At 36.8% G+C, this 23,774-nt stretch overlaps 1 protein-coding gene across 18 annotated transcripts in view; it reads left to right on the plus strand.

Moving 5' to 3' along the window:
- Nucleotides 1–7,088: 7,088 nt before the first annotated feature.
- ZNG1A (Zn regulated GTPase metalloprotein activator 1A) overlaps nucleotides 7,089–23,774 on the plus strand; it is a 53,178-nt gene continuing 36,492 nt past the window's right edge. For 12 of the 18 annotated variants that reach the window (XR_012424771.1, XM_005581862.5, XM_005581863.5 and 9 more), the window contains exons 1-5: nucleotides 7,089–7,328; nucleotides 10,357–10,443; nucleotides 13,065–13,161; nucleotides 14,282–14,373; nucleotides 22,712–22,771. Coding sequence is in view for 15 of the 18 variants with exons in the window: in XM_005581862.5 (XP_005581919.1) it covers nucleotides 7,175–7,328; nucleotides 10,357–10,443; nucleotides 13,065–13,161; nucleotides 14,282–14,373; nucleotides 22,712–22,771 (490 nt within the window). In the remaining 3 variants the exon portion in view is untranslated. Of the gene's footprint in view, nucleotides 7,449–10,356; nucleotides 10,444–13,064; nucleotides 13,162–14,281; nucleotides 14,374–17,475; nucleotides 17,822–22,711; nucleotides 22,772–23,774 lie in introns of those variants that run through there. The other 6 variants (XM_065530657.2, XM_074017607.1, XM_074017608.1 and 3 more) reach the window with 4 other exon arrangements.

The raw sequence follows: 23,774 nt of genomic DNA on the forward strand, positions 1-23,774 counted from the left end.
TAAATAAATAAAAAACAATTAATCAAATAAGTTGGTTAGGATTAGTTTCAGTGGCATAAACAGAAACTTAAACAATGTGGAAGTTTATTTTTGTCTCCTTCTACCAGGAAGGAGAGGACACAGCTTTTGAGGTACCATCTTGGAAGCAGAGACCAGCCCTCACTAGACACAAACTTCCTGGCACCTTGATTTTGGACTTCATAGCCTCCAGAACTGTGAGAAATAAATTTCTATTATTTATAAATTACCCAGTATTGGATATTTTGTTATAGCAGCACAAAAGGTCTAAGACAATGACTGAGAGACAGAGCTATAAGACTCAAAAGACCCTGGTCTTGAAGCCAGAAAGACCTGGCTTTGCCAGTAGCGTGGTATTTCAATAAAGTATGATTAAACACTCTTTGAGGGACTAGAAAGGGGAAGGAAGAATGGAGATGGATCATTTGTTTCATGCCTTTTACTTACATTTAAGGAATTATGAGCAGGTGCCTATGGATTTTTGGAATATGCTTCTCTAACACTATAAAAACTAGAAAGTGAAACTTATAGCCACAAATGTCAGTTTGAAATTTCTAATGACAATAGAAGAAATTATGTAGACTCTCTCCTAAACTATTACACCATCAATCATTGCAACACATTTTTTTCATTTTGCCCAACTTCTACTCCTCTCATTCTGCCCACTCCTATAGTATCTAAAATGTAGTTTCTGTTAGAGAGAATGGTGCACCACTCAACTCATCAGCTTGAGGGCTTTGAATGGTGTTTTCTTTTTTTTTTTTTTTTTTTATTTCATGGCAAGCTGACTTACAAGTGACTCAATTGTAAGCTAAGATTTATTTTAATTACCAAAGATAATGAATTCAAACAATGTTACTTACAGCCCTTAATATCACAGCTCCTAAAAACATTGAAATGCACATTTTTCACCTGCTAGTCATCTTCAATAATATTCTGGAGAGGAAACATTCTTTCCTGTCCTTACAGTGGTTGTATATCTTAAAAGAGGACTGTATGACACTTGAATATTGATATTCTACCTTAACCAAAGCAGTCACAAGAATACAAGCCATTGGCCTCTGGTCTTTTAGATATGTTTCCAACAAGTTTATATGTACCCAATGAAAAATGTTAAATAAACTGATAAATTTTAAACATTTAAAAATATTTTATTTATTTACTTGCCACAGCTAGATAAGAGGAACTGGGTTACTTTTGAAACTCTCAGTTTCCTTTCCTCTAAACCAGTAGCTATTGCTGGCCACTAGTATGTCGTTTCCTTTGCAGGAAGTTGCACAAATGAGAAAGAAAAAAAAACAAAAAACAAAACCAAGTTGGTATTATTTTTAGCTTTCTTCTTATTTGGATATAGCTACAGTTCTTTTTCTTATGGTGATTAACTTAACTATTCAAGAGAGAAAAAAGAAGCAAAGGGGACTAGCAGGGAATTAGTAGGGAATTGTGCCAAAGGACATATGGCAAGGTTATTGTCAAAAAGCTGAGCTGCTGAAATCCAGACAGTTTAAGAGCTTATCTGCTCTGCTCTTCTCCCACCTAGGAGGACTCTTACTACAATGCAAAGACTCAAGTTTCACCTTAATTGGGTCTTTCCCAGGCCAAGTATTAGTGCCCTTGGGAAAAAAGTTTAAGCTTCTCAGCTTCAGATCTTCCTCTGAATATTAGCACTATGGTAACAGTGGTACCTAACCCTTTGAGGGTCCAGGGTTGTTTTAATGGTGAATGATTTACAAACTGAGTTTAAAATAGCAAGGAGGATCCAATTTTGCAAAATTTCACTTAATTCTGCTTAAGAAAACAGTATATTATATTAGCTTAGATCAGGAGTTGGGAAACTGCTACCATTTATTGTATAGCCTGCAAATGGGTTTTACATTTTTAATACACTGGAAAAAAAAGTAAAGAAGACTATTATTTCATGATGTGAAAATTATACGTGTTGAAAGGAAATCTTTAGAGGTTAATTGAGCAAAGAATGATTTGTGAATTAGGCAGCCCCCAGAACCAGACTAGGGTTGGTTACAGCTGGGCATTTACCTTATTTGAACCTGGTTTGAAGAGTTGGCTGCCTGTGTTGGCTGAAGTTTGGCTGCTGTGACTGGCTGAGACTCACTACTTGTTACAAGAGTAGGTTACAGTCCATTTTACATATCAAGTTGAGTTATAGTTTTTTATGTACTGGGAAACCTTTAGGGCAAACTTAAAATATGTAAGGAGGCAGCTTTAGGCCACACTAAATTTAACGTTTCCTCCTTTTGGTCAACCTCTCAATTTTGAGAGGATGATTAATTTTGAGGTTGCCCAAAACTTTAGGCATTGACATCACTTTTTATCATCATAAATAGAGTTATTTTGTCTCTAATCCCATTGGAAAATAGCAGAACACTGGGTTTTGTAAGGTGGGAACAAGGAAACAGAATAGGAAAAAAAAAAAAAAAAAAAAACGGATTGGTTAACATCAGATTACTTTTTTATTTTTTTTGAGATGGAGTCTCACCCTGTCATCCAGGCTAGAGTGCAGTGGCACGATCTTGGCTCACTGCAATCTCACCTCTCGGGTTCAAGTGATTCTCCTGCCTCAGCCTCCCGAGTAGCTGGGACTACACGCGTGTGCCACCACGCCCAGCTAATTTTTGTATTTTTAGTGGAGACAGGGTTTTGCCATGTTGGCCAGGCTAGTCTTGAGCTCCTGACCTCAGGTGATCCACCCGCCTTGGCTTTCCAAAGTGCTGGGATTACAGGCATGAGCCACTGTGTCCAGCCAAGATTAGTTTTTTGTAAGTAATCTGTTGTTACTTCGGATTACTTTTCTGTAAAGGATAGAGCAGAGGGGACTTCCTTATTATACTGGAATCTCCTGTTTTCAGGAGAAAAAAAAAAACTCGTCTATTTTGGGACCTGCTTTTTAAAGTTTTAGTTCAATTTTGTGGTGCTTAGCATGAGTGACTCCATTTTGGTTTGGTCTGGTCTACTTGGGACTAGTGCAGGAGCTCAGTCCAAAACAGTGGCCTCTGTTTAATACAGAAATTCAAATTTCAAACTTGTAGACATTCGATTTCTCTCTTGTTATATAAGTACCTACACAATGTCCTTAAATTTGCTTTTTGATCTGTAAAGACTAAGATATTTATCATCTAGTTTTACAGAAAAGTTTGCAGGTCTTCTGGTTTAAAAGAGCATGAGATTTAGTGTCAAGCAGATTTGGATTGAGCCCAAGGGCTGCCATTTACTGATTGTATGACTTTGAGCAAGGTATTTGTCTTTTCTAAGCCTCAATTTCCTCATTTATAAAATTGGCAAACAAATAGTATTTACCTTGGAGAGTTAAATGGGATAATGCATTTAATGTGCTTAAGGCAGTGCCTATCAGATGCTTAGAGGCTCAACACATTATTATTATTGTTATTGTTGTTTTAACCTAAAGTAAATGAGATGAAACAAAATAGCAAAGCTAAATGAGGAGGAATTTTTAAGTTACATCAGAAACTGTAATAGATCCTAAAATATTATAATGAAGAAATTTCATACTTATTTAAAACGGCATTTTAAATTTAACAATGAGAAAGCCTTACTCAGGATAGATAACCCTCTTATAAGTTAAAAAAAAAAAAAAAAAAAAAAAAAAAAAAAGCCTAGCGCAGTGGCTCACGCCTGTAATCCCAGCTCTTTAGGAGACTGAGTAGACGGATCATGAAGTCAGGAGTTCAAGACCAGCCTGGCCAACATGGTGAAACCTCGTCTCTACTAAAAATACAAAAATTAGCCAGGCGTGGTGGTGGGATTAGTAGTAATCCCAGCTACTCAGGAGGCTGAGGCAGGAGAATCGCTTGAACCCGGGAGGCAGAGGTTTCAGTGAGCCAAGATCATGCCACTGCACTCCAGCCTGGGCAACAGAGCAAGACCCCATCTCGAAAAGAAAAAAGAAATAAAAATAAAAAGTCATGCCCAGCTATTTTGGGAGAACTGAAATTATAAATCTATCTGAGAAAATAAAATGATAGGACTCCACAGAATCCATGGATAAAAATTTGACTGAAGAGGAATATGGAACAGACTAAAAGAAAAATTTTATCAAGCTGTAATCTTTATACTTGTACCTAAGGCCAGAACTTGAAACTGCTAAAGACAGTGTTTCTCTACAAATGCACACAGGCACCCCATTTTGATGCACAGATAGGCCTTTATTTCTTTTAAGAATAGCAGCTTTATTGAGATAAATTTCACATATGATACAATTCACCAATTTAAAGTGTACAATTTAATGGTTTTCAGTATAATCAGAGTTGTATTACCATCACCATAATCAATTTTAGAACATTTTCATCACCGCCCAAAAACCATTGTAGTCTCTCCCCAGCCCTCCACTCCGGGAAACATTAATGTACTTTCTGTCTCCATAGATTTGCCTATTTTAGATATTTCATATAAATTTCATCAAATATTATACTCATTTGCACAAATATAAATAGCTTTTTTCACTTACCATAATGTTTTCAAGATTGATTAATTTTGTAGCAGGTATCAGTCCTTTTTCCTGTTTATTGCCAAATAATTTTCCATTGTATGGATAGATCATATTTTGTTTATCCATTTGTCATATTTTGGTTGTCTATCAGTTGATAGATATTTGTGGTGCATTTAATTTTTGGCCAATGTGTAAAACTTATTTTGCTCTGACTGAGGCTACATACTGTTACAATAATGCTATTAGGTCAACTTGACTGAGCTGGCCTCACAGGTTACAGGTTGCTCATTGTTAGAGATGAGACTTTAGACCAGACTGGACAACATAATGAGACCCTGTCTCTACCAAAAAGAAAAACAAAAATTAGCCAGATGTAATGGCATATGACTGGAGTCCCAGCTACTTGGGAGCCTGAGGTGGGAGGATAACTTGAGCCCAGGAGTTTAGGACTGCAGTGAGCTGTGATCGTGCCAATGCACTCCATGCTGGGCGACGGAGTGAGACCCTGTCTCAAAAAACAGAAAGAAGGATTTTAGCATAACATTCAGCCAGTGCCATATTGGGAACCCACAAGAATGTACTTTAAAAAATATGTAAAAGAAGGTGGTGAGGGCTGTCATAGCTACTATTCAGGCAGTAATGCAGTGCTGAAAGGACATCAAGCAAATAGTGTGATGCCTGTGGGTGCAATGTTACTCCTTCCTTTAGGTTGTCAAAAAAAATCAATACTTCATAGCATTCCTGAAATGAAAAAGCTTGTGAACCATTGTGTTTAGGTTCACAATCTATTTTAGGCTGCCCATCACAGCTTTTCTCCTTTGGTAGAATAAAGTGAACCGAACCACCATGCCTAAGGTATTTGCCTCATTTCTTCCTCAGGTGGTTAATGATTACATTGTCAAAGCTGGCAAAGCATTCAAGTCCTGATTTCTCAGACTGAGTGTATGTGTGAATATATTATACTCATTTGCACAAATATAAACCCCCTGTCTTAACTGTGTTCTGCAAAAGGTGTGATAAATACCGCAAAGAAAACTTTCAAGTTATATATCCTTATCAGTAGAACTAATGGAATACACACAGTGTATTTTATGGGGAATTTCAGAGAAGGAAGGAAAAGTCAACCTTTTATTTGGCACCAGGATAGTAGTAAAACATTCTATTTGTGTATCAGATAGATTTTTATGACCTAACCTGGACAAGTAACTCTTGGTGCCTCATGTTTGAAAGAGGGATAACACTTCACAGGGTCATTCTAAGAATTAAATATTGTCAAAACACATGAAAACGTTCTCAATCTTGTTAGTAATCAAGGAAATGCAAATGAAGATCACAATGAAGTCTTCTTTTGTACTCAACTGATTGGTGAAAAATTAAGGCCTGATAATATTGACATACAGACCAATGAGATCTCTTATAATTTGCTGGGAAAATGTATCAATTTGTACAAAAATTTTGAAAAATAATTGTGCACTTCCTTGCAAAGTATAACATTTGAATAACCTAGGACCCAGCAATTCAACTCTTACACAGACTCCCAAGAGAAAGTTGCACACACATACATCAGGAAAAATGTTCGTAGCAGCCCTGATCATAAGAGCAAAACCTGGAACAATTGAGAGGAAATGAATAAATTGCCCTGTAGCCACACAATAGAATACAAGACAGCAGTGATGCTGAAAGATATAGCAAGCCTCAGGAGTTTATATAGTATATGGATAATTTTATGAAGTTCAAAAACACCCAAAATTAAACAACATATTATCTAAGTACATACGTGATATATGTGATAAAACTAAAAAGAAAAGACGGAATGATTGGCAATCCAAAACCAATTCATGATTGTTGTTACTATCTTACAGGACAGGCTGTGGATTGGAAGCAGGGTTGGTGCACGCAGGTACATGTAACTCACTGGTAATGTTCTTAGGTTAGGGATCAGATCAAAGAAGTTCACTATAAATTTATATTAGAAAGGAGGGCTACTATGGATTAGTAATGAGAGTGTCATTAACCAGCAAATATAATTAATGAACTTAGGTTACCTGAGATCCAAATAAATAATGAGAAAAAAGTAAATAAAAGTGATGCATGAATACCAAAAATTTGGAATTACCTATATAATATGTAATAATAAAAAAAGAAAAAAGTGTCACTGGTTATCCTTCAGGTATAAAAATTACAATTAAAATTGTAATGTTATAATCTTCCATTCTTTCCCCTATGAATTAAAACTTTTTTTTTTTAAAACGAGACTAAAAGGTCAGGTTGATAAAGTCTACGCCCTGTGGGAACTGGTTAGGTCAGGCTACCCACTCCAGATTTCCAGCAGGCTGGCCTCAGCCCTACCCACAGCCAGTAGCTTATTAAGGCTATAGGCGCCTGTGACACCTTCAGACAGGTGGTCAGTGCGCCCTAAGGACTCTCCGCAGCGTCGCTCAGGTTCACAGAACACGCCCAGGGGCGTGTCCAGCGTCCGTCGGGGAAAGACCACCTCCCTGGGGGGTGCGGCTAAGGGAAGAGGCAGTTCTTGTCCAGAGCCCAGGTAATCGGGGCGGGATCAACTAGCGTCGCGGTGTGATGACGTCACGCCCGGGCCAGGCCTGGAGTGGCGTGCTGGGCGTGCGCGGCTGCGGTATGAAGTGTTGGTCCCAGCGGTTCAGCAGAGGTACGGAAGTGCTGTAGGCCGGAATGTTACCGACTGTCGGATCTGTGGATGAGGAAGAGGATCCTGCGGAGGAAGATTGTCCTGAATTGGTTCCCATTGAGACGAAGCAAAGCGAGGAGGAGGAAAAGTCTGGCCTCGGCGCCAAGATCCCAGTCACAATTATCACCGGGTATTTAGGTAACTAACCATCCCGGTCACAAAATGCCGTGAACTCTGGTGTCCTGAGATTTTGGGGGCTGCCGGTGCCTCTTCTCCTGAGGCATTGGGGCCTCATGATCAAGAGCAAATGGCTTTGAGGTAGGGGCTGGGTCACTTGCCCCTGGTATGGGTTCCCTCTCATCTTGGGAGTTTAGTAATGCCCGGTCCCCTCTGCGTTAGATTCCCATGTCTCAAGTGAGATCGAAATTAGCCTTTGAAACAAGGCTTTGAAGCTCAGACACGCCCCCCTGATTATCTCTGTGACCTCTTAGCAAGCTATCTTACTTTCCTGACGCTCATCCACCTCACCTGAAAATGGCAAAAATACCTGTCACCTGTGAAATAGGGCCGGAACCACCTACCTATTGCCACTAAAGGACGTCCCGTGTGTAAAATGCCCCACATGTGGGGCTTTCCTCAGTAGATTCCGCTTCCCCACGAGCCAAAGTCCTCCAGCCAGTTAGCGGGAAGTGCTCCTATCTCAAACACCTTTTTTTATTTTTTTATTTTTTTGAGGTCTGTTTGTAAACCGCTGCGTAGGAAGTAAGAATAAAATCTCTGTCCTCCAAGACTATTTCTCAAACTAAGAACGTTTATGAGTGTACAGGGATACTCGAAACCACAAGTTTGTGAACCTGGTAGTTTCGTGAAGGGCGGTTTATGCACTTACAGTAGAAATTTCTTACTGGAAAAGTTTGAGAAATATATTTTTAAACCTTACTGTTAAATAAAAGGGCTAGAACAAATGTATGACTGTATTAAAAGTTTGAAAAAAGTTAAGAAATGTAAATACAATGGTACTGTTTCAGAGAAATAATATTCTAGGTGTTGCTAGAGACAGGTACAGACTTGGGCCACCTCATGACCTTTTATGTAAAAATACGAACTTTTTTTTTTTTTTTTAACTTTGTAGACTGTAAGTTTATTCCTGTTTTTTGCTCGAAAGTAATTTCATAAAGGAATGGATTTTTGGCATTTCCCCAGTTATTCAGAGGCTGCTCTACTGAGAAGATGAACAAATTTCTTGTCCAAAACTATGTATTTCAAACGTGCCCCTCGGGCCTTTCCCATGTGTTGCTCACCGGTAGATCAGCTGATCATTGGAGAAAATGATCTGAAGCTCAGGAGTGAGGACTAATACCAGCAAACCTGTTGCTGAATCTAGGAATAGTTTCACTCCTATCACTGACCATTTTCCCTTTTTGAAGCACTGTTCCCTTGACTTCTATTACATTTTCCTTCTGATTTTTCCACCTGCTTCTCTGGCTTCTTTTTAAGGCTCCCTCCTCCTTCCCCCTTTGTCCATCTTTAGCTACACATCTGTGTAATTTCTATTTTGATGTCCTACAACTTAAAGCTTAACATGTCTGAAACTTCATCCGTTACCATCCCCCCAAATCCTGCTCCTGTGATCCCAACCATTTGGAATACTCTAAAAGCCTCCTGACTAATCTGGAGTCTTGTTGCCCTTTAATTTATTCCTTGCCTTAATTAGCCTTAATGATCTTTATGTCGGTCCGATTGCGTCACACCTTTCAGTGGCGTCCATATGGGTTAAAGTTCAAATTCCTTAACATGAATTACAAGGACCTGTAGGATCTGGATCTTGCCAACCTTTCCAGCCTGCCAAATTGGCCCTGCACAATGAACTAATGTTACTTCAAAGATGCCAAGTATTTTTGCCCCTTGGAATAGGTACTTTTTTACTGTGACTCCTCTGGCTAGATGTCCCTTTTAGGTTCTCCATAGCATTTCGTACATCTCCTATTGAATATGTCATCCTGTGACAGAATTGCCTCCTTATTCACTGAATTCCCCTCCATTCCCCGCTTCCCTTGATATTTCTAAGCTCTGTGAAGGCAGAGGCTGTCTTGTTCACTTTTTCACAAGGCCCAGCATAAATCTGTTACATATTAGAAACCTTGGAATGAATGAACTATGTCTTAAAGTGTTTTTCTTCATAATATGGTTAAAAAGCCCTAATAAGTCTTCTCTTAGGAGATTTCTTACGTTCCCCCTTTCCTTTCAGTTTTCACATCAGTGCCATGTGAAACACTCATGTTCAGGGCCTCTGTCTCAATCTTGGACTGATTTTAAGATTTTTCTCATTGCCCAAAGTCTCTCTCTTCCATTCTATACTTCATACTTTTGTGATGTTGAGCCTCCTAAAGTACTCTAAATGTAAGCCTCCATCTCTTAAAAAGCTTTGAAAGGAATATGACCTCAAAGATATTAATACCCTAGTACTTTGTAAAATCTTCCTAGTTATAGGAAGATCTAGTTGTATACTAGAAAACTTAATATATTTCAGAAGACATGTATATCACCAACATGTAAAAGTTTTTAGCAGCACTGTAATAGTAAAAGACTGGAAATGATGTCTAACAAAAAAAGATAAAGAAATGATATAGTCATACAATTGAACTACAATACTATGCAGTTAGGGTTTTATTTTTTTCCTCTATGAACTTTAGTATGTATGGTTCACAAGACTCTTCTACTCAAGATTGACATATTAGGTTTCACATGCCACCTGCTGGATAAAGTTGGTATAGCTCTATGAATTTATCTTTACTGAACATTCTGTCCATTGTTGACACTACCTGCCTCTATTTCTTATTTCATAAAAAGTTTTATAGATTGTTTAAAGCATACTATAAGTAGCCATATACTCAGCCTGAATTTGCCTCTGGTTAATGTTGAAATAAAAGGTCATTATAAATAAAAGATCATTGTGTGTAAATTTTAGGAAACGTTAGGCTAGGTTGAAGAAACTTTCAACTTGTAGGAGTATTTGTAAATATTTATAAAATTGTATGTCTACATAAAGTATTTTGCAATAGGTTTCAAAGGGTGCTTTAATCTTATCCTCTAGGATGTTCTATACTGTACTTAAATAATATATGAAAAATAGCATGCAAATTCTCAAAAACATTAGGATTCTTTATATCTTTTTCATATCTTTAAAATTATTTTGAATCTTTTATTTACAAAAAATGTTTCGTAGGTGCTGGGAAGACAACACTTCTGAACTATATTTTGACAGAGCAACATAGTAAAAGAGTAGCAGTCATTTTAAATGAATTTGGGGAAGGTAAGTAAAGTTCAATAAATGTCATGTTGCAAGATTTTATGTGACTTTCTTCCTCTGGTGAGTTGATATCCCATGTTTAAAAATGAAAATGCAAGGTATTATACTGATGTGGATAGCTTTGTAAAAATTAGATTAATTTCTGTTAAGATTTATATGGGTTGAAAATACTGAAATTAGTTTTAATAAAATTTTATTTTGTGTAACTTTGGAATTCTTATTAATATAATTAAACTAGATTTTTACATGAAATAAATGACTCCAGAAGTAAAAATCTAGACATATGAAAAAACGGTGTTTTTTTATTTTTATTTTTGAGATGGAGTCTCTCTGTGTCGCCAGGCTGGAGTGCAGTGGCACAGTCTCAGCTCACTGCCACCTCTGTCTCCTGGGTTCAAGCGATTGTCCTGCCTCAGCCTCCCGAGTAGCTGGGATTACAGGCGCGCGCCACCACACCCATATAATTTTTGTATTTTTGGTAGAGATGGGGTTTCACCATGTTGTCCAGGATGGTCTTGAGCTCCTGGCCTCATAATCTGCCTGCCTCGGCCTCCCAAAGTGCTGGGATTATAGGCGTGAGCTACCACGCCCAGCCAAAAAATGTTTTTTTTAGGAACTAGAAAGACACTTCTGTATGGACTTTATTGCAACTCATGAAAAATATTTGAAAATGCTTCTAAGTTTACTTTAATGTTTATTATCTGCAATGCAGTTAAAACTCAAGATTTTAAAAATAAGATAAACATATGGTCTTTATGCTCATGTATCTTAAATTATCTGTGAAAATAAGTGTGCTTAGCTTCTCAACTCAAATATTAAACTGTAGTTAAAAAAATAGTGCTAGACACAATACTTCTATTCTTTATAGGAGTTTTTCTTCATAAGTATGAATTGTAATCAAAGCTCACTTCTAGCCAAAAAACAATATCTATTAAACAATTTCTTTTAAAGCGTACTATTTTTTTCAGTTGTAAAAAGTAAAAAAGCTAGGTTTTATGAACAGGATGGGAAACCTGTTATATTCGATTTCTAGTTTTAATAAACTATAGAGAAAAGTGCTTTTTAGGCAAAAATCCTGAGATTTCTAATAACAGACTGTTTTTTTCCATCATCTTATTAAATAACCTATTGCACACTGATTACATTTATTCTTACTATTTTATTTTTTCCTGGATCATTTTCGCAATTTTATTTTTCACGGCATTCTTAACACTTTCCTTCATGTTTCATTAATGTTTTGTATGTAGTCTGAATTCTGTAGCAACCCCTTTAGAAGCTCTTTATTAATACCTAGCTGAAATATGATAAAAACTATGGAAGTGTAAAACTACTCAATTTTATGGGGGCTCATTTGCTTACTGGACTTTTAGAACTCTTCACTGTTTGGTATATTTCTTTATTAGAGGAAAAGTAAAACATTTAAAATAATTCTTATAGATAACAAGTATTTCAAATATAGTTTATTCTTTCTTAAGTAAGTATTGCTAGGAAAATATGTGAATTTAACTAAAAGTTTAATTTTTTTTTTTGTTGAGATTGGGGAGTCTCGCTGTCACCCAAGCTGTTGCCCAGGCTGGAGTGCAGTGGCACAGTCTTGGCTCACTGCAACCTCCGCCTCCCGGGTTCAAACAGTTCTCCTGTCGCAGCCTCCCCAGTACCTGGGACTACAGGCACCCGCCACCACGTCTGGCTAATTTCTGTATTTTTAGTAGACATGGGGTTTCCCCATGTTGGCTAGGCTGGTCTCGAACTCCTGACCTCAGATGATCTGCCTGCCTCGGCCTCCCAAAGTGCTGGAATTACAGGCGTGAGCCACGGCACCCGGCCTATTGTTTAATTTTCTTTTTTTTTTTTTTGGAGTCTCGCTCTGTCGCCCAGGCTGGAGTGTAGTGGTGCCAGCGATCTCAGCTCATTGCATGCTCCGCCTCCCGGGTTCACGCCATTCTCCTGCCTCAGCCTCCCAAGTAGCTGAGACTACAGGCACCCCCCACCATGCCCGGCTAATTTTTTGTAATTTTAGTAGAGACGGGGTTTCACCGTGTTATCCAGGATGATCTCCATCTCCTGACCTCGTGATCCGCCTGCCTCGGCCTCCCTATAAGTTTAATTTTTAAATGAGCACATGATACACTGGCCAAAAACCTTCCTCAAGATGAACTAGGGGTTTTTACTCATTGGCAATATTCAGCCATTTGTCTAACAGAAACAATTTAGAAGAGTGAAAAGAAAAAGATAGATAAGGCAATCTCTTAAGAGGTTGAAGGGCATACAAAGTCCAGTATATAAAACATACTAGTTTATTTAGAAAGTTTACCCTGAACAAGAATAAAATGCCTTCAAGATAGCTACTTTATTAAGAAATGGGGGTGGCCAAGTAAGAGGCCTGAGAAGAAAGTAGGTATGTTTATCAGTTTAGGATGTGTCTTTTTAAGGGCTTAAGTCATCTTAAATAAAAGCTAAAATAGTGTACTGTAATTTAGATATCGAGACTGCATGAATAAAATGAAAAAATGTTATAAAATTCTGTTTCTGCTTTAAGATCTCCATTACTGAGTTATCCTTATCTTTGTTTTTTGTTGGCTAATGAACATAAGGTAAAGAGTGCTGTTTGTTAATTATTCTAGGAAGTGCACTGGAGAAATCCTTAGCTGTCAGCCAAGGTGGAGAGCTCTATGAAGAGTGGCTGGAACTTAGAAACGGTTGCCTCTGCTGTTCAGTGAAGTGAGGAATGTGTTTACTATGTCTATGGTTTACTAGAAATGTTTAGATTATATTTCCAGCTTTAATTTTCTTGAGTAATTTAACTGAATTTACACAGTTTGCTTCATTGTATTTTTTAACAAATAGAAAGTTTATAGAAAATAAACTTATTAGGAAGCATTTTCTTAAAGTGTTTCTTGCTGTCTTTTCTATCTGCTCAAATGTTTTGGTCCTTTTATTGAGTTTTTATTGCTTTTGATGTCAGGGCTTATTTAATTAATCTCTAGTGCATGAAAGTCTCCTATGTAAAAAATGATTATTCTGAATTAATACGTCATTGGTCATATTTCCAAGTGTTCAACCTTATAAAAACAAAAAGTAAATGACTGTCAAAAAAGAGAAAAACCTTACATTATGTTCCACTAGTTAAGTTTCCAAGAACAGTGTCTGTTCACTAGTCTACCATAGACCCTATAAGAGTTACCCAACACATAGTAGCACTCAAGTATTTGTTGAATGAATTATAAAAATGATTGCTTGTATTGTTAATTTTGTGTATTCTAGTGAATTAAATCTCTTCGGCATCATTTACCCCCTTAGGTATTTGACTTTGTTTCAAATGTATTGGCAAGGATGAAATTATAACAGACTCTTGAACAACCAAAATGTAATCTATTAAGTATTTTCCTTCACTTTTGATAAAATAAGAAAAAAGGGAAATTAAAACCTTGTATCCTAATGCAAAATAGAATTAAGTGGTATATAATATCTGTGTCCCTTTAGCTATTATATTAAACTACTATAGTTAATAAATTTTATCATTATTTTGAATATTGGTTTTTTAAAATTTCATAAAGCTATAAAAAGATACTGACTTGGTCAGATAAAGTTTCCTCTGCTTTTAATTTTAATAAAGTATTATTATGTATATGATTTCTTTTTACCTATTATATATATGCATCTATTGTTTTCTCACTGGTAAATATGGGACAGACATTTTGTTAGGTTAGTAGTGAGTTAAATTTTCACATTCCTAAGGATACTTTTGTCTCGAGTTGTTGAATATATTTTAAAATGTGTATAATAATCACTTCAAAATATTTAGGTAATCAACTGTAAATTATGTTTTGGTATTCTCCAGGGACAATGGCCTTAGAGCCATTGAGAATTTGATGCAGAAGAAGGGGAAATTTGATTACATACTGTTAGAGACCACTGGATTAGCAGATCCTGGTAAGAAGTGAGATTATTAATAACCAGAATATATAGTTCTGTGATATATTATAAATAGATGTATTAGAGGAATATCTAAAATGAGTATTAAAGCTTTCCTTAGGGTTAAAACTTTTTTTGGTTTAAAAGAGGAAAAGTACTCGGTTGTCATCTTCTCTGGCAGATGAATGAATGCTCAGAGTACTGCTTGGTACTTTTAAGCTGTTAATAGAATTTGAAGTTTTATTGATTGACTTAGGATTATTTGTAAGAACAGAAGTTGTTAAAAATAGGACATGTAGGAAAAGCAGAGACGTTCTACCTCTGAGTACAGTTGTCCCTTGGCATCCATGGGATATTAGTTCCAGGACCTCTGAGGATACCAAAATCTGAATGTTCAAGTCCCTTGTATAAAATGGTGTAGTATTTGCCTATAACCTATGCACATCCTCCCATATACTTTAAATCATCTGTAGATTACTTATAATACCTAATACAATGTAAGTGCTGTGTAAGTAGTTATTAGACTGCATTGATAAGGGAATCATGACAAGAAACTCTAAACTCTACTATGGAAAGCTACAGAGTCAACCTGTTTCTAACAATGGGTTTCTGTTACCTTCTTACCAAGCTCCAATTCTTGATAAAATCTGCTTATTTCCCCAAATAACTTTTAGATAAAATCTTTATTTTCAGTTTACATAACAGTTAGTGCTTGTTCTGTGAATCTCACCCATACCATTATTATTTTTTTTTAATCTGGGTCTCTGGCATTGGGGCAATTTGTGAAACTCCATTAAAGTATTTGGGGGTAATTTACTAACAGGTCATAGTTGTCCAAAAGAAATACTGAAGTATCCTGAGGGTTCAGATGTGATCAGTGGTTATTGTACTTAAAACAATTACATAATAACATCATCCCCATGTTTACAAAGTAGTATTGAATTAGGCTATTTTGGTTCTTACAGTAGGCATGGGTTTTTCATACCTTTCTGATAAATCTGAGTGATGGTAGGACTTGGACTAATATGTTGGTGTTAAATATTATTTGAATCTGGTAAGAAAGAAAAGTATATTGTATGCTTTTTATTAGAAATAGCAAATATCAGTTTATTTCATCATAGCCAGTTTTGCCACTTTATAGACAAAAACTCGATACTTTTGAGAGAGTTTAATTAAACACGATTCAGCTTTTCAGAGGAAGAAAGAAAAACTAAAGGTCACAGAGAAAGCTTTTCTACAAAATGTAGTTATAAAAAATGTTAATGTTTCTTGCTTTTAACTTTCTTTACAATAATGATGTTATTGTTTGGGTAAAGATGGAACATTCATTGTAAAAAAAATTTAAATACCTAAAAAATACAAAGAAGAAAGTTGAAAAGTAATCATCTCACTATTGTGATATACAAATAGGGGCTGGGCATGGTGGCTTATACCTGTAATCCCAGCACTTTGGGAGGCCAAGGCAGGTGGATCCCTTGAGGCCAGGAGTTCAACACCAGCCTAGCCAACATGGTGAAATCCAATCTCTACTGAAAATGCAAAAACTAGCCAGGTGGTGTGGCGCAGGCCCTAATCCCAGCTACTCAGGAGGCTAAGGCACGAGAATGCTTGAAAGCTGGGAGGTGGAGGTTGCAGTGAGCCGAGATCACACCACTGCACTCCAGTCCGGGCGACAGAGCAAGACTGTCTATATATGTATATACATATATATATATATACACACACACACACATACACACACACACAAGTAGGTAAATTTTATTCCGGGGATCTCTCTATGCCAGTGCTACTTGGTAGTATGTTGAATGGCCGGCAGCCTCAGCCTCAGCTGGGAGCTTGTTAGAAACGCAAATTCTTGGCCAGGCGCAGTGGCTCAAGCCTGTAATCCCAGCACTTTGGGAGGGCGAGACGGGCGGATCACGAGGTCAGGAGATTGAGACCATCCTGGCTAACACGGTGAAACCCCGTCTCTACTAAAAAATACAAAAAACTAGCTGGGCGAGGTGGTGGGCGCCTGTAGTCCCAGCTACTCAGGAGGCTGAGGCAGGAGAATGGCGTGAACCCGGGAGGCGGAGCTTGCAGTGAGCTGAGATCCGGCCACTGCACTCCAGCCTGGGCTACAGAGCGAGACTCCATCTCAAAAAAAAAAAAAAAAAAAAGAAAGAAACACAAATTCTTGACCTCCAACCCAGATCTACTGAATCTGAATCTCTAAGGGAGGGGGTCCAGCAAGCTGTTTTAATAAGCCCTTCAGGTGATTCTTATACTGTACAGCCATACCACAGGAATATTGTGGGCTTAGTTCCACATCACTACAGTAAACTGAATATCACAATAGAGTAACACACGTTTTTGTTTCCCATTGGATATAAAAGTTATACGTTTTGGCCTGTAGTCCCAGCTACTTGGGAGGATCACTTGAGCTCAGGAGTTTCAGGCTGCAGTGAGTCGTGATTGTACCACTGCACTCCAGCCTGGATGACAGCATGAGACCCCATCTCTTTAAAAAAAAAAAAAAAAAAAAAAAAAAGCTGTGTTTATACTATACTGTAGTCTGTTAAATGTGTAATAGAATTGTCTAAAAAACATACCTTAATTAAAAATATTTATTGCTAAAAAAATGCTAACAATCATCTCAGCTTTCAGCAAGTCATAATCTTTTTGCTGGTAGAGGGTCTTGCTACAATTTAGGGTGCTGACCAATCAGGGTAGTGGTTACTGAAGGTTGGGGTGGCTGTGGCAATTTCATAAGATAATAATGCAGTTTGCTGCATTAGTTGACTCTCCCTTTCGTAAAAGATGTCTCTTTAGCACATGATGCTATTTGATAGCATTTTACCCACAGTATGACTTCCTTCAAAATTGGAGTCAGTCCTCTCAAACCCTGCTTTATCAATTAAACTCCTGTCATATTTTAAATCCTTTGTTGTCATTTTGACAGTGTTCATAGCATCTTCACCAGGAGTAGATTCCATCTCAAGAAACCACGTTTTTTTTACCCGTCCCTAAGAAACAACTTCTCATTAGTTAAAATTTTCTTATGAGATTGCAGGAATTGAGTCACATCTTCAGACTCCCCTTCTAATTCTAGTTCTTTTGCTGTTTCCATCACATCTGCAGTTATTTCTTCCACTGAAGTCTGGAATCCCTTAAAATCATCTGTGAGGGCTGGAATCATCTTTCAAACTCCTATTCATGTTGATATTTTGATCTCCCATGAATCACAAATGTTCTTAATGGCATCTAGAATGATGAATCCTTTCCAGAAGGTTTTCAATTTACTTTGCCCAGATCCATCAGAGGAATCACTGTCTATGGCAGCTATAGCCTTATGAAATATATTTCTTAAATAAGACTTGAAAGTCAAAGTTACTCCTCGATCAATGGGCTGCAGAATGGATGTTGTGTTAGCAGGCATGAAAACAACATTAATCTCCTTGTACATCTCCATCACAGCTCTTGGATGATCAGGTGCGTTGTCAATGAGCAATAATATTTTGAAGGAATCTTTTTTTTTCCTAAGCAGTAGATCTCAATGGTGGGCTTAAAATAAGCCATGCTGTAAACAGTAAACCATGCTGTAAATAGATGTGCTGTCATCTAGGCTTTATTATAGAAAACAGGCAGAGGAGATTTAGCATAATTCTTAACGGCCCTAGGATTTTCAGGATGGTAAATGACTATTGGCTTCAACTTGAAGTCACCAGCTGCTTTAGCCTCTAACAAGAGGGTCAGCCTGTCCTTTGAATCTTTGAAGCTAGGCATTGACTTCTCTTTAGCTATGAAAGTCCTAAATGGCATCTTCTTCCAAAAGGAGTCCATTTAATCTCCGTTAAAAATCTGTTGCTGGCCAGGTGCGGTGGGTCACGCCTGTAATCTCGGCACTTTGGGAAGCCAAGGTGGTCAGATCACGAGTTCAGGAGTTTGAAACCAGCCTGGCCAACATAGAGAAACCCCAGCTCTACTAAAAATACCAAAAATTAACCTGGCGTGGTGGTGGGCGCCTATAATCCCAGCTAATCGGGAGGCTGAGGCAGGAGAATGGCTTGAACCTAGGAGGCGGAAGTGGCAGTGAGCCGAGATTGAGCCATTGCACTCCAGCCTGGGCGACAGAGTGAGACTCCATCTCAAATCAATCAATCTGTTGCTTACTGTAGCTACTTTCATGAATGATGTTAGCTACATCTTCTAGGTAACTTACTGCAGCTTCTATGTCAGCACTTGCTGCTTTCCCTTGCACTTTTATGTTATGGACATGACTTCTTTCCTTAAATCTTGTGAACCAATCTCTGCTACCTTCCAACTTTTCTTCTCCAGCTTCCTCACCTCTCTCAGCCTTCATAGAACTGAAGAGAGTTAGGGTTGATCTGAATTAGGCTTTGGCTTAAGGAATGTTGTGGCTTGTTTGATCATCTATCCAGACCACTTCATATCAGCAATAAGGCTGTTTTATTATCATTTGTGTGTTTACTGGAGTAGCACTTTTAATTTCCTTCAAGAACTTTTCCTTTGCATTCACAAGTTGGCTAACTGGCTCAAGAGACCTAGCTTTTGGCCTCTCTTGGCTTTCAACATAACTTCCACACTAAGCATGACCATTTCTAGCTCTTGATTTAAAGTGAGAAACAGGTGACTGTTCCTTTCACTTGAACACTTAGGGGCCATTGTAGTGTATTAATTGGCCTAGTTTCATGTTGATCATATTCTTTATGTTGTCATGGTTCTGTCATAATTCTTTAATTCTATGTTTTATTAGTTTTGGTGCTCATTACCAGTACTGTTGCTTCTCCATTTCTGAGTTAGTCCATCTCCTGATTGAATTTCATTGTCAGGCAATCTTTTCAAGTTATAGGTACAGCATTCTTTGGGTTCTTACACACTTCATTGATTGAAAATATTTGTCTTTTGTTTTTATATTATTTGAAGGATTACTTGGCTGGGTATAAAATTTATCAGTCACACTTTTTTCCCCCTCAACTTTGTAAATGTTGTTCCATAATCTCCTAGTGTTTGATTAGCTAGATTTCTTTGTCCAATGTTTTCTCCTTTTATTAGGAAGAATTTGTGAGTCTCTGAGTTTCAATGCTTGCTGTTTTCTTTAATGCTTAAGAATGTCTGCCTATTGCTTTCATTCCTGAAAAATAACTTGGCAGGAGGTAATTTTGTTTGGGAACACTTTCATTAGAACTTTGTGGTCACTGTTTTATTATTTTGGGACATCTAGTGTTACTGTAGAAAAGTCTGATTTTTCCCCCTCCCTCCTTGAAGGCGCTTGTTTTTTTTTTTTGTTGTTGTTGTTGTTGTTTTAAATCTAGAATGCCTGAGAGTTTTTTCTTTATTTTTGAAATTCAGTAATATAAACAAGATATATCTAAGTGTCACTTATAATCATTTTTTCCTGTTGCCCTTAGTTCTTCTAAGAACATTTTCCTTGTTTATTACCATGAATACTTTTTTTTGGTCAAATTATTGGATCCTCTACTTCATGACACCAGTTTTTTAATACTGAAATTTCTTTTGTTCTCCATATGTATTCTAATTGCTTTGATTTGTCTTTTACCTTTGCATTTACTGTGATCATCTGAAGTCTCTCTTTTTGTCAATAATTCTGTTTTCTCCAGTGTCTGTTCTGTTTTTGATATTTTAAATAAATTAATTGGTTAAGTCATTGTGTTATATAGGCTTTAAGTTTCTTTAGCACTACAAACGCATTTTCATCTTATTCTGCTTCTTCTTGCTTTTGAGCTTGTTTTTATAGGGTTGTATTGTTTTTAAGTTCTTTATTATGATGAAGTTGCTGAGAATTTTCTTTAGTTTTTTTTGGGTTATGTATCCTTCCAGAGTGGGTTCTTTGCCCCTTGTGTGCCCTATTCATTTCTTCATTTTTTGTTCTTTCTTGCCTTTTATTCCCTGTATGTGTGTGTTTCTTTTTGTCAGGCTGTAATACATATGCATACATGTTTCTTCTTGATATCAGAGAACTTATATGTGGTGCTGATGGGAAATATTTGTAATACTCCACTCTCCTTACCCAAGTTTATTTTTCTCCTGAACCCTAGTTTGAAAGCTATATATTGTTGGAGTGGAGGGAAAGAGAAGGGAAAAGTGGTGATTGAGAGAGCCAGATGCGGCAATGTGGCTTTTAGGCTCTGCTCTCTTGAAGTACCGAGTATTTCCCTCTTGGGTCTACCCAACTGCTTATGAATAAAATTCCTATGCCTTGTATGGGGACATCATTCGGCCTCAGACCTCTCATTTCTGTTTGCTCTGAGCCCTAGAATTGACCTGACCTTCTCCTTCCCAAAGCATGGAGATGGTTAAAACTTACTCTGGACATTTTTTTGTTGACTTTTCCCTGTATTGCTTATTCATTCCTTGGCTCTACTTTTTGCCATTTTGGAATGTATTTCTGGTAAGTGTTTAGGATTTTGTAAACTATTTCCCTACAACCTCTTATTGGAGGTCGGGGTAGAGTTGGGAATGACCATCAATCACACATAACTTTGTTTCTTATTTTGACTATCAGGCTTCAAAATTTTTGGCAGGCCCTTTTATATTTGGTTGTTGCTAATAAAATGTTGGCCTTTTTGTTTTATTTTTTATTTTTATTTTTTGTTTTATTAGATTTTGAAGAAGGGAGATTCTAAAATCTAGTTCAGGTTTTCTCAACGTCAGCACAAATAACTTTGGGTTGGATAATTATTTGTTGTGAGGAGGTTGCCCTGTGCAGAGTAGGATATTTAACAACATCCCTGGCTTCTACCCGCTAGATGCCAGTAGTATTCCCCTAGTTAAGACAACCAAAAACATCTTCAGACATTGCGAAATATTCCCTGGGGAGAAAAGCACCCTGGTTTGAGAGCCATTGATCAATTTCGTTCATTCATCTTTACTCCTGCTCCTAAATACCTACATCCAAATTTTAAGTAGATCTTTCTTGTATAGTCTGGCAAGTATTATATCAAAGATAAATACCAGTTTTACAGTAAAGCATTAATACACTCTTACACTTCAACTTAAGAGGCAAATATTAACAGTAGGATTTATGAACTATTTATTAGAATAAAAATCAATGAATTTTTTAGAATTACAAAATGATTTATGTGTGTTAGATATTTTACTGAGTGAAAAAAAATAATGCTTTTTTAAATGACTTATTGTTTGGAGTAATGATATAGTAGATTTAATTCTTCCCCCTCATTAATTAAAATCGTGTTTTAGTCAAGAAAGTGAACAAAATTCTTATTGGCAATTCAGTTGTTTCCCGTTTCGGAGACTGACACTCTCCAGTTCTCAGTTAAATAATTGTCATGGTAAAGTAATTTCCTTGAAAAGAACGGACATTGATTCAGCCCCTGTTACTCGCAAATCCTATTTGAGTCAAATTGGAAAACTATTAAGTTTTTGGGAAAAAAATCAATAGGTATCAGGAAACCATTAGATCTTGTGGCCCTTGCTATATCTTGCATGAGTAATCACTGTAAACAGCTGACAGGTATTTCATTGTTGACACAGAGTGATGCTTGAGGGACCACATCTTGTCAGAGTAGGTGGACAGCTTTAGACATTGGAATGAGTTTGGTTATCCTTGTTTTTCTCCTACACTCATTCTTTTAGACAGCCCTGTCACTAACTGGGCCTATGATGCTTTGAAAAATTACATACTTTCCTTGCTGTCAGTTTTCTTTTTCTTGTGTTATGGCATACTAATCAGGGTATGTGGTTTGGTACTGAACCAGTTTCTGTCAAAAACAAGTTTTAATTTATTATTTAGGAATAGTTTTTCCTCAGACCCAGGTTTTTATACAGTACTAAATAAATAGTGTGAGAAATAATTAGTAATGCCATAGAGTATATAATTTTACTTCTAGTTCTACACAGATTACAAGTAAATTTTTTTTGGACAAGTGATTTTGGAATTATCTATATTTTGTTTTCCTTTTCCTTTAGAGTGATAATTCACTGTTTATGATCTGAATGATTATCATATTAAAGAGATGAGAAAATAAAAATAAGTCTGATGTGCACAAAGCCATACTGCTCAAATTGTTTGATAATATCTGTTATTATTATGGGATCGGTAGAAGAATGATGTTTTGTTTATATGTGGTAAAAGTTAGTCTTTTTTAAAGGAAATAACAAGAGGGATAGAAATGGAATGGGTATAAATAGTAAAAGGTTCTACCGCTATAATTCCCTTTTGCTAGAAATAGTTAAAGTTTCTATCACTATAATTTCCATAAGAAGATATATGTGTTTACCTGTTAATTTCATCAGGGCAAATTAAAACATGGATAGAATCATGTTTCTCAGTGTTAAGAAATATTTTTATTTGATGAATATTATATATTTTCAGGTGCAGTGGCTTCTATGTTTTGGGTTGATGCTGAATTAGGGAGTGATATTTATCTTGATGGTAAGTTAAAAAACGATTTTCTTTTTTCTTGTTTTTTTTTGAGACAGAGTCTTGCTTTGTTTCCCAGACTGGAGTGCAGTGGCATGATCTCAGCTCGCTGCTACCTCTGCCTCCCGGATTCAAGCAATTCTCCTGCCTCAGCCTCCCGAGTAGCTGGCGCGCCATTGTGCCTGGCTAATTTTTGGATGTTTAGTAGAGACGGGGTTTCACCATGTTCGCCTGACTGGTCTTGAACTCCTGACCTCAGGTGATCTGCCAGCCTCGGCCTCCCAAAGTGCTGGGATTACAGGCGTGAGCCAACACACCCTGCCTCTTTGTTTTTAAGAAAAATCTTTATGGTTAAGCTTATTGTTGTTCATTCATATTATAACTTTAATTCCTTGCATTGTTGTTCTTTTCACACTTTAGTTTAATGATGAAGTCTTTGTTCATATAGATTAAAAAACCCCAGACAGTGGTGGAACTGGATGTCACTCAACTCCCAATTTGGTGCTTCTGCTAAGGTTTTCTTTAAAAAAAAAAAAAAAAAAAAAAAGGATTTTCTGTATCCTCTGTTGTTTGATTTCTGTACTTACTATAATGTTAGAGTCTTTTATTTTAATCTGCCAGGCAATATGAAGATCATATTTTTGCTCTTATTTTCTCTTGAAGATAAGAATTAAATACTCCTCCCTTACTTTATTTACCTTAACACTTTTGGGCATCATTATAAACTTACAAATGATATGCCTTCATTTAAAATAGAAGCTTTCTTAGTTAAGCAACTATGTTTTCTCCCTTTCTCTTTCCCTTTTTCACGTTTTTAAAAACCAGTCTTTTTCTTACTTTTTCAAAACTAAGAACCATTAAGAAATTTAAGAATTATTAAATGGGCCCCATCATTGAGCTCTAATATATATGGCGTGTAACTGGTTGAATTCCTTAGGCATAATTAAACTCATTCTGTTGTTATCAGCATGTATTCAGAGATTGCTAAATGAATCGGTAGTCTGGAAACTTAGGC

This window comes from Macaca fascicularis, chromosome 15 (assembly GCF_037993035.2).
Source record: "Macaca fascicularis isolate 582-1 chromosome 15, T2T-MFA8v1.1".
NCBI lineage: Eukaryota > Metazoa > Chordata > Mammalia > Primates > Cercopithecidae > Macaca > Macaca fascicularis.